The 11,352-nt window shown below is 42.2% G+C and overlaps 1 protein-coding gene across 1 annotated transcript; it reads left to right on the forward strand.

Annotated features, from left to right (window-relative positions):
* Positions 1 to 2,671: 2,671 nt before the first annotated feature.
* On the forward strand, positions 2,672 to 9,297 carry LOC129741797 (uncharacterized). The gene is made up of 3 exons (XM_055733586.1): positions 2,672 to 5,127; positions 5,180 to 6,954; positions 8,522 to 9,297. The coding sequence occupies exons 1-3, from the start codon at positions 2,672 to 2,674 to the stop codon at positions 9,295 to 9,297; spliced, it is 5,007 nt and encodes a 1,668-aa protein (XP_055589561.1).
* The last annotated feature ends 2,055 nt before the right edge of the window (positions 9,298 to 11,352 follow it).

An 11,352-nucleotide genomic window follows, 5' to 3' on the forward strand; every position in this document is an offset into this window, starting at 1 on the left:
AAACGCTTCTAAAGGCCAGAAATCGCATTTTAAAGTTGTGATCCCAAATTAAGCTCAGAATGGCCGAAAAACGCTTCTAAAGGCCAGAAATCGCATTTTAAAGTTGTGATCCCAAATTAAGCTCAGAATGGCCGAAAAACGCTTCTAAAGGCCAGAAATCGCATTTTAAAGTTGTGATCCCAAATTAAGCTCAGAATGGCCGAAAAACGCTTCTAAAGGCCAGAAATCGCATTTTAAAGTTGTGATCCCAAATTAAGCTCAGAATCGCTGAAAAACGCTTCTAAAGGCCAGAAATCGCATTTTAAAGTTGTGATCCCAAATTAAGCTCAGAATGGCCGAAAAACGCTTCTAAAGGCCAGAAATCGCATTTTAAAGTTGTGATCCCAAATTAAGCTCAGAATCGCTGAAAAACGCTTCTAAAGGCCAGAAATCGCATTTTAAAGTTGTGATCCCAAATTAAGCTCAGAATGGCCGAAAAACGCTTCTAAAGGCCAGAAATCGCATTTTAAAGTTGTGAACCCAAATAAAGCTCAGAATGGCCGAAAAACGCTTCTAAAGGCCAGAAATCGCATTTTAAAGTTGTGATCCCAAATTAAGCTCAGAATGGCCGAAAAACGCTTCTAAAGGCCAGAAATCGCATTTTAAAGTTGTGATCCCAAATTAAGCTCAGAATCGCTGAAAAACGCTTCTAAAGGCCAGAAATCGCATTTTAAAGTTGTGATCCCAAATTAAGCTCAGAATCGCTGAAAAACGCTTCTAAAGGCCAGAAATCGCATTTTAAAGTTGTGTTCCCAAATTAAGCTCAGAATCGCTGAAAAACGCTTCTAAAGGCCAGAAATCGCATTTTAAAGTTGTGATCCCAAATTAAGCTCAGAATGGCCGAAAAACGCTTCTAAAGGCCAGAAATCGCATTTTAAAGTTGTGATCCCAAATTAAGCTCAGAATCGCTGAAAAACGCTTCTAAAGGCCAGAAATCGCATTTTAAAGTTGTGATCCCAAATTAAGCTCAGAATGGCCGAAAAACGCTTCTAAAGGCCAGAAATCGCATTTTAAAGTTGTGATCCCAAATTAAGCTCAGAATGGCCGAAAAACGCTTCTAAAGGCCAGAAATCGCATTTTAAAGTTGTGATCCCAAATTAAGCTCAGAATGGCCGAAAAACGCTTCTAAAGGCCAGAAATCGCATTTTAAAGTTGTGATCCCAAATTAAGCTCAGAATGGCCGAAAAACGCTTCTAAAGGCCAGAAATCGCATTTTAAAGTTGTGATCCCAAATTAAGCTCAGATTGGCCGAAAAACGCTTCTAAAGGCCAGAAATCGCATTTTAAAGTTGTGATCCCAAATTAAGCTCAGAATGGCCGAAAAACGCTTCTAAAGGCCAGAAATCGCATTTTAAAGTTGTGATCCCAAATTAAACTCAGAATGGCCGAAAAATGCTTCTAAAGGCCAGAAATCGCATTTTAAAGTTGTGATCCCAAATTAAGCTCAGAATGGCCGAAAAACGCTTCTAAAGGCCAGAAATCGCATTTTAAAGTTGTGATCCCAAATTAAGCTCAGAATGGCCGAAAAACGCTTCTAAAGGCCAGAAATCGCATTTTAAAGTTGTGATCCCAAATTAAGCTCAGAATCGCTGAAAAACGCTTCTAAAGGCCAGAAATCGCATTTTAAAGTTGTGATCCCAAATTAAGCTCAGAATCGCTGAAAAACGCTTCTAAAGGCCAGAAATCGCATTTTAAAGTTGTGATCCCAAATTAAGCTCAGAATGGCCGAAAAACGCTTCTAAAGGCCAGAAATCGCATTTTAAAGTTGTGATCCCAAATTAAGCTCAGAATGGCCGAAAAAGCTTCTAAAGGCCAGAAATCGCATTTTAAAGTTGTGATCCCAAATTAAGCTCAGAATGGCCGAAAAACGCTTCTAAAGGCCATAAATCGCATTTTAAAGTTGTGATCCCAAATTAAGCTCAGTGTCGCGTACATACCTTGTGCGACAATTCACCTTGCGAACCAACACAACTCAACAAATCCAACTAGATGCACCTGTAAGCTTCACTTCGTTGATGACGTGCGTGAATAGAAGTTTGGGATCAGAGAAGAAAGACGAATACTTTTGCGATAGCTACCAACGTGGTTTTTGATAAAGTTTCTTAGCCAGTTTGTTTTAAAGTAAGATTTAATAAGATTCTCTTAAGTGGTTAAACTATACGAGTTGAACTCGCCAGGGATTTGTGAACCACTGTAGGTATAATTATTGTACTGTGAGACGGGATGATAGAACCGTATATTTATTCTAGGTTAGAATCGTTCCTACATCCACGCATTGAATGCGACCGGTGCAATCTGGACTTAATCCAGTGACCACTTGAGCCAATCGAGGTAATAATACACCTGTAAAAAAAGAAACATTAAATTAATCCTTGAAATAATTTGAAATTATAGGCCACTCAAAAGTGGAAATCAGCTCTTATTCTGGGTAAAATAGCATTGAAGCGACCACTAAACCCACAAACGATTTTTTTAATATGTTGCGAAGGCAACCAGAAAAACAATTTCCGTTTTCGTAACGCGATTTATTATCGGTTAAAAAAATCCTGGTGGATACAATTTAAACGTTAGTTTTTTATGCGGTTGTGTTTCTTCGATTTATTCCTCTTTCCATTACCACGGAAAAGAGCAAGATGGCACCCGGTAATGGAAAGAGGAATAAATCGAAGAAACACAACTGCGCCGTATGTAAATCCGCCGATAACAGCAGAATGGTGCAATGCGATCATTGCAAAAGCTGGAATCACTTTGACTGCGTAGGTGTTTCCCAGGATGTCGAAAATCGCCCATGGAGCTGCCAAGCCTGTACCGGAGAAAATCCAACGCTGAAACCGAGCAGCAATGCGCGTGCCAGTCAGAGTACGAGTACTCAAGAAGTGATTGACGTGGAGCAAGAAGATGACGATTCTTCTATATATTCGAAAGCCAGCCAGCAGTCGGGAAATTCGGAAGCGGTCAAACTACAATTACAGCTACTCGAAGAAGAGCAGCGGTTAGAACAAAAGTACCTGCAAAAGCGATTTGAAATCCTTATGAAAGCGGCTGGCGGTGCTCCCCCGAAAAAGATATCGATCTCACATCCAGGGGCTCCAGCTCGCCACTCTTCTCCATACGATGTCGCTCCTCCAGAAACGCATCGCCACAGCTTCGACCCGTTGCTCCTCAACCGTAGTCAAGTCGCAGCACGCCAAGCCATCCCTAAAGAACTGCCATCGTTCAACGGTGATCCGGAGGAATGGCCATTGTTCTTGGCTACATTCGAGAATACCACAAGAATGTGTGGTTACACGTCCGAAGAAAATCTCACACGCCTACAACGTTGCTTAGGAGGAAAAGCAAGGGAATCCGTTCGCAGTCAATTGATGCATCCGTCGAACTTAAACAGCATAATTTCTACGTTGAAAATGCTGTACGGTCGTCCAGAAATAATCGTGCGAACGTTGATCCAGAAAATCCAAGTTTTGCCAGCGCCAAAGGCAGAAAAATTGCAAACTTTAGTAGATTTTGCCATTGAAGTACGGAATTTGGTAGCCACAGTTAAAGCTTGTAAGCTCGATGACCATCTATACAACGTAACCCTGCTTCAAGAGTTAGTAGACCGTCTTCCCCCAATGATAAAACTAACTTGGGCGGTTTATCGCCAAAATATGGAACGGGTTACTTTGCATGACTTCAATGAGTGGTTGTATAAATTAGGAGAGGCAGCAAGCACAGTTACGGTCACACTTCCCATTGGTGTTCCCGATAAGTCTAGAAGGCATCGTAAAGAAGACGGATATTTGCACGCGCACCGTGAGTCATCCCCAGAGCAAAATGTAAAGTCTATTCCGAATCAACATAAGAAACCAACCCCCGCGAGTTACTGCACAATCTGTTCGGATGAGTGTCAGTCAGTAGAAAAGTGTCAAGTTTTCCTAGAAATGGATAAGGCCTCCAGGTGGACCGCTGTGCGAGAGGGTAGCCTGTGTCGACGATGCTTGAAAAAACATAGTGGATTTTGCCGACGGAACACACCATGCGGTGTACAGGGATGCACATGCAAACACCATTATCTGCTCCATAACGATCGCTCCAACCAAACAATGGTACCGAAATCAACGACCACTCCAGATGATTCTCGAAAAGATTTCACCAACGTTCATCTTAATAAACACAGTAGCTCCGTAGATCAAGTTTTGTTCCGCTATGTACCTGTAACACTACACAACAACGGAACCCGAATTCGAACGCATGCCTTTCTAGACGATGGCTCGTCTTTGACACTCCTTGAGGAAGATTTGGCTCAGGAATTACGTTTGGAAGGACCTTCTAGTCCACTGTGTTTGTATTGGACCGCAGGTACCAGTCGGTATGAGGATGCATCACGGCTAGTGTCAGTTCAAATATCAGGTATTCGGAATGAACAAAAATTACTTCGGCTTTCGGATGTTCATACAGTTAAGCAGCTCAAACTTCCTCCACAGTCACTCGACTTCAATCAGCTAGTCTTGCAACATCACTACCTATCCGGCCTGCCGGTTGACTCATACCTAAACGTTCGACCCGGGCTATTAATTGGTTTGAACAACATAAGAGCGAGTCACGTTTTGGATAGCAGAGAAGGTGTAGAAGGCGAACCCGTAGCATCGAAAACGCGTTTAGGCTGGTCTGTCTTTGGAAGAACCAGTTCAACAAAACCATCAGCACTTTATGCATCTCATTCGAGTTTCCATAATTGTTCTACCGACGATTCACTTGGTGGTTTACAAAATGCGGTAAAAAATTTCTTTTCCCTCGAAAATTTGGGAATAGTTGAACTGAAAAAGTTGCCCATGTCTAGAGAAGATGAACGCGCCCTGGAAATGATGGAATCTTCAATGACATTTCGAAACGGACGCTATCAAATGAGTTTACTCTGGAAGTACGACGATGTTCGTTTGCCGGACAGCCGTGGTATAGCGCTTAGGCGTTACGATTGTTTGAAGCGCAGAATAGCACGAGATACTAAACTTGCGGACGCACTGAAGGTAAAAATGCAAGACTACGTTGAAAAAGGATACGCCCGTAAATTGGGTCCTGCTGAGATTGAAACTCACCGAGCCCGAGTGTGGTACTTACCGATTTTTTCCGGTGTTCAATCCAAATAAACCCGGTAAGTTAAGGATCGTTTGGGATGCAGCAGCGGCAGCCAATGGAACCTCTTTAAATTCCGTTCTGATGAAAGGTCCCGATCAATTAACAGAATTGCCTGGAGTTCTATTTAAGTTTCGGGAGCACCTGGTGGCAGTAGGAGGTGACATCCGCGAGATGTTCCACCAGGTGCTCATGAATGAAGACGACCAACATTGTCAGAGGTTTTTTTGGTGCGATGACAACAACCAGACTTACCCCGACACGTACATGCTGCAGGTTATGTCATTCGGAGCAACATGCTCTCCCAGTTGCGCTCAGTTCGTCAAGAACAAACACGCTGATCGTTTTCAAACAACTTACCCCAAAGCAGTAGCGGTAATCAAAAGTAGCCATTACGTCGACGATATGTTTTTTTCCGTGGAAACCGAAGAGGAAGCCACAAAATTGGCGAAACAAGTGCATCTCATTCACTCCGAAGCTGGGTTCGAAATGCGGAACTGGATTTCGAATTCTGCCTACGTTCTTGAGTCCCTGGGTGCTGAGCTGGTTCCAGAAAAAAACATGGATATTGCAACTGATATCGCTGGGGAGAAGGTCCTTGGAATGTGGTGGTCAACCACATTAGACGTATTCTCGTACAAAATCTTTACCAAGAGGAACATTGAAATTCTACAAGGTGGCAAACGTCCTTCTAAACGAGAACTCCTTAGTACTCTAATGTCCATTTATGATCCTTTAGGACTAATCGCACACTTTTTAATGTTTTTAAAAATCCTGCTTCAGGATGTCTGGAGATCCGGCATTGATTGGAACGATCCAATTGGTGATAAAGAGTACGAAAAATGGAAAACCTGGCTACAATTTCTTCCAACACTCGAAACGTTAAAAATTCCCCGATGCTATCGGCTCCAAACATCTGAACGATCCAGCAATAGAATACAACTGCATACATTTGTGGATGCGAGCGAGAACGGTTTCGCTGCTGTCAGCTACTTTCGGTTCGAAGAGAATGGCAACGTGGAGTGCTCATTGATCGGAGCGAAAAGTCGTGTCGCTCCTTTGAAATTTCTATCGATACCCCGTTCCGAACTGCAAGCAGCTATCATAGGTTCACGCTTGGCAAAAAGCATCGAAAAAGGTCACAGCTATAAAATTTCAAGAAGATTCTTCTGGACGGATGCTCGCGATGTTTTATGCTGGCTGAATTCCGATCATCGGCGTTATTCCATGTTTGTCGCTAATCGCGTAAGTGAACTTCTAGAAGATACAAATGTTGCCGAGTGGAAGTGGGTTCCCACTAAGCTAAATGTTGCGGACGAGGCCACAAAGTGGAAGCGCGCTCCTAGTCTTGAAGATTCCAGCCAATGGTTCTGTGGGCCACGATATCTACTGCTACCTGAAGAAAAATGGCCAATCATGCCGGAACTCGCAACTACGAATGAAGAACTGCGTCCCAGTGTACTGCATCATAGCTGTAGTGATGTCAAGTGGATCATACCGCCTACTAGATACTCAAACTGGAGTAAATTGCTACGAATGACAGCATACATTCAACGGTTTCCTTCTAATATTCGAAAAACATGTTATATTGGACCCGTAAACTCTGAAGAGCTGCAAGTTGCCTCGAATTATTTGATTCAAAATGCACAACGCGAGGTTTTTGCTGACGAATGGGGTATCCTGAAGGTTGATGGCAAAATCCCGAAATCGAGTTCATTATACAAAATTGAACCATATTTGGATGAGTTCAGCATAATGCGTGTACGCGGTCGTTTGAGTGCCTGTGAATTCTTGGATGAATCAGGTAAGCACCCAATTATACTCCCTAGAAAACACCGCGTTACATTATTGATAATTCTTGGCATCCACGAAAAATACCATCATCAAATGCACCAAGCAGTTATAAATGAAATACGAACTAAGTTCTATATTCCTAAAATTCGATCAGCCTATTATCATGTTAGACAGTATTGCCAATTTTGCAAAAACCAATCTGCGAAACCAAAACCGCCTCGTATGGCCGACCTTCCTTCAACTCGCCTTGCCGCGTATACCCGGCCATTTTCTTACATGGGGGTTGACTATTTCGGTCCAATGGAAGTCTCTGTTGGACGACGTGTAGAAAAACGATGGGGCGTTTTGGCAACATGCCTGACGACTCGTGGTGTACATATCGAGGTTGCCCACACACTTAATACCGCTTCATGCACACTTAATTTTTTCTCCTGTGGTCGGGACGATTTCGTCCTGTATTTTCAACAGCTGAAATTACAGGACGATTTCAGGGCAACAAAACAGCTCAGGAAAACAACTGTCAAATTCGCCTGAATGTTCGAAAGGGTTTTCCCCTGTGACTTGCAGGAACTTTTGGAATTTTCCTGTGAGCTCGAAAGTGTTTCCTTCTGTGATTTGTAGTGAATTCTGCTACCCTTTCCCCTGGTTTGATTTTTTTTCAATAAATTTCTATGCAATGTTTGAAAAATGAAACACAGTTGTTGTTAAAACAAGTTCAGTTTATTTCAAGTAACTTTTTCTTCTTTTGTACATTTCACCTGTTTTACACGTTTCACGATTCTTCACAATCATAACACACACACACACACACACACAATTTTTCTGTAAGTAAAAAAGAAAATATTTCCATTATTTTAATTGCCCAAACGCTGAATGGCAATGAAACTTACCGATGCGCCTTACGACCCATTGAATTGAAATTCTTGCGCTTCGGGTCCATGTCCAAGTCAGGTACCTAATGGATCGACCAAAGCTCCCAAAACGGGGCGAAAGAATACCGCACCAGCCGTAGAGTTTCTCCAAGCAGTTCTGCGATTCTAAAGGTGGAAAGTTCACCGGATGAAGAGCCGTTCTAAGCAGGCCACAACAAAATTTTCTGTCAACAGTATGAACTCAAACAAAATAAAAACTTCTAATCTTTAACAACACACGTACGGTAACCGCAAAAAGTGACGAGTTTAAACGTTTGGCGGTTTTAATTTTCATGTACATGTGGAAAAGAGAGATAAAAACCTGTCGTTTTTTCATGCAGGAGAGCAAGAGACAGAAAATTTGACAAGAATTGGATCTCCCGTGATTCAGGAGATCACTGTCTGGCAGTCACGGGGACACGTTAAGTTTCTGTGCTCTCGTAGCAAGTTTGTTTCGTATTTCAGGAGAGATGAAGCGTCCTGAGATTCGGGCGAGTTCCCTTTCGAACTTCGTTTAAATTGAGCAGTTTTCCCGTGACACGGAGATTCATGGTCCCGAGCGAGATAAATGCAATCTTAGTGTGTGTATCATGGCCATTCGGAATATTATTGCTAGACGTGGCACTCCAATAGAAATAATAAGCGACTGTGGCACTAATTTCGTAGGTGCTAGCAAGGAGCTGAAACAGGCATATGCAAATGTAAATCAGGAACAGATGATTATTGCGTTCACTTCTGCAGACACAAAATGGTCATTCAATCCTCCGGCCTCTCCCCATATGGGCGGAAGCTGGGAACGGCTGATCCAGACTGTGAAGAGGGTGTTGGCAAACGTCCTTCCAAAGCAACGTCTTCCAAGTGATGAAATATTGCGAAACGCACTTATAGAAATTGAGAATATTCTCAATTCGAGGCCGCTGACTTACGTGCCAGTTGATGACGAAGCCTCCCCGGCGCTGACACCAAACAGTTTTCTTCAAAGCTCTTCTTCTGGATGCAAACCGTTAATACTAAACGACGACACCGGAATGGCTGTTCGTAAGGCTTGGATGACTTCTCAAATTATAGCCAACTCCTTCTGGAAACGTTTTGTAGCAGAATATCTTCCGGAGATAACCCGTAGAACAAAATGGATTACATCTACCGATCCTTTGAAGATTGGTGACATCGTTGTAGTAGCTGATCCAAATTCACCTAGGAACTGCTGGCCTAAAGGGCGCATCATCGCAACCAACCCATCGACTGATGGGCAAATTCGTTCAGCGGTTGTACAAACTGTAGGTGGGATCCTGACGAGACCAGCGGTAAAGTTAGCGGTGTTGGACGTCGGTGCAAACGGTAATGACGTGGACCAGGGTCCACCCACTGCGGGGGAGTGTCGCGTACATACCTTGTGCGACAATTCACCTTGCGAACCAACACAACTCAACAAATCCAACTAGATGCACCTGTAAGCTTCACTTCGTTGATGACGTGCGTGAATAGAAGTTTGGGATCAGAGAAGAAAGACGAATACTTTTGCGATAGCTACCAACGTGGTTTTTGATAAAGTTTCTTAGCCAGTTTGTTTTGAAGTAAGATTTAATAAGATTCTCTTAAGTGGTTAAACTATACGAGTTGAACTCGCCAGGGATTTGTGAACCACTGTAGGTATAATTATTGTACTGTGAGACGGGATGATAGAACCGTATATTTATTCTAGGTTAGAATCGTTCCTACATCCACGCATTGAATGCGACCGGTGCAATCTGGACTTAATCCAGTGACCACTTGAGCCAATCGAGGTAATAATACACCTGTAAAAAAAGAAACATTAAATTAATCCTTGAAATAATTTGAAATTATAGGCCACTCAAAAGTGGAAATCAGCTCTTATTCTGGGTAAAATAGCATTGAAGCGACCACTAAACCCACAAACGTAAGTCCTTCTAAAGGCTTTTCTATTATTATAAAAAACTAACGTTTAAATTGTATCCACCAGGATTTTTTTTAACCGATAATAAATCGCGTTACGAAAACGGAAATTGTTTTTCTGGTTGCCTTCGCAACACTCAGAATCGCTGAAAAACGCTTCTAAAGGCCAGAAATCGCATTTTAAAGTTGTGATCCCAAATTAAGCTCAGAATGGCCGAAAAACGCTTCTAAAGGCCAGAAATCGCATTTTAAAGTTGTGATCCCAAATTAAGCTCAGAATCGCTGAAAAACGCTTCTAAAGGCCAGAAATCGCATTTTAAAGTTGTGATCCCAAATTCAGCTCAGAATGGCCGAAAAACGCTTCTAAAGGCCAGAAATCGCATTTTAAAGTTGTGATCCCAAATTAAGCTCAGAATCGCTGAAAAACGCTTCTAAAGGCCAGAAATCGCATTTTAAAGTTGTGATCCCAAATTAAGCTCAGAATGGCCGAAAAACGCTTCTAAAGGCCAGAAATCGCATTTTAAAGTTGTGATCCCAAATTAAGCTCAGAATCGCTGAAAAACGCTTCTAAAGGCCAGAAATCGCATTTTAAAGTTGTGATCCCAAATTAAGCTCAGAATGGCCGAAAAACGCTTCTAAAGGCCAGAAATCGCATTTTAAAGTTGTGATCCCAAATTAAGCTCAGAATCGCTGAAAAACGCTTCTAAAGGCCAGAAATCGCATTTTAAAGTTGTGATCCCAAATTAAGCTCAGAATCGCTGAAAAACGCTTCTAAAGGCCAGAAATCGCATTTTAAAGTTGTGATCCCAAATTAAGCTCAGAATCGCTGAAAAACGCTTCTAAAGGCCAGAAATCGCATTTTAAAGTTGTGATCCCAAATTAAGCTCAGAATGGCCGAAAAACGCTTCTAAAGGCCAGAAATCGCATTTTAAAGTTGTGATCCCAAATCAAGCTCAGATTGGCCGAAAAACGCTTCTAAAGGCCAGAAATCGCATTTTAAAGTTGTGATCCCAAATTAAGCTCAGAATCGCTGAAAAACGCTTCTAAAGGCCAGAAATCGCATTTTAAAGTTGTGATCCCAAATTAAGCTCAGAATGGCCGAAAAACGCTTCTAAAGGCCAGAAATCGCATTTTAAAGTTGTGATCCCAAATTAAGCTCAGAATGGCCGAAAAACGCTTCTAAAGGCCAGAAATCGCATTTTAAAGTTGTGATCCCAAATTAAGCTCAGAATGGCCGAAAAACGCTTCTAAAGGCCAGAAATCGCATTTTAAAGTTGTGATCCCAAATTAAGCTCAGAATGGCCGAAAAACGCTTCTAAAGGCCAGAAATCGCATTTTAAAGTTGTGATCCCAAATTAAGCTCAGAATGGCCGAAAAACGCTTCTAAAGGCCAGAAATCGCATTTTAAAGTTGTGATCCCAAATTAAGCTCAGAATGGCCGAAAAACGCTTCTAAAGGCCAGAAATCGCATTTTAAAGTTGTGATCCCAAATTAAGCTCAGAATCGCTGAAAAACGCTTCTAAAGGCCAGAAATCGCATTTTAAAGTTGTGATCCCAAATTAAGCTCAGAATGGCCGAAAAAC

This window comes from Uranotaenia lowii, chromosome 2, assembly GCF_029784155.1.
Source record: "Uranotaenia lowii strain MFRU-FL chromosome 2, ASM2978415v1, whole genome shotgun sequence".
Taxonomy (NCBI): Eukaryota; Metazoa; Arthropoda; class Insecta; order Diptera; family Culicidae; genus Uranotaenia; species Uranotaenia lowii.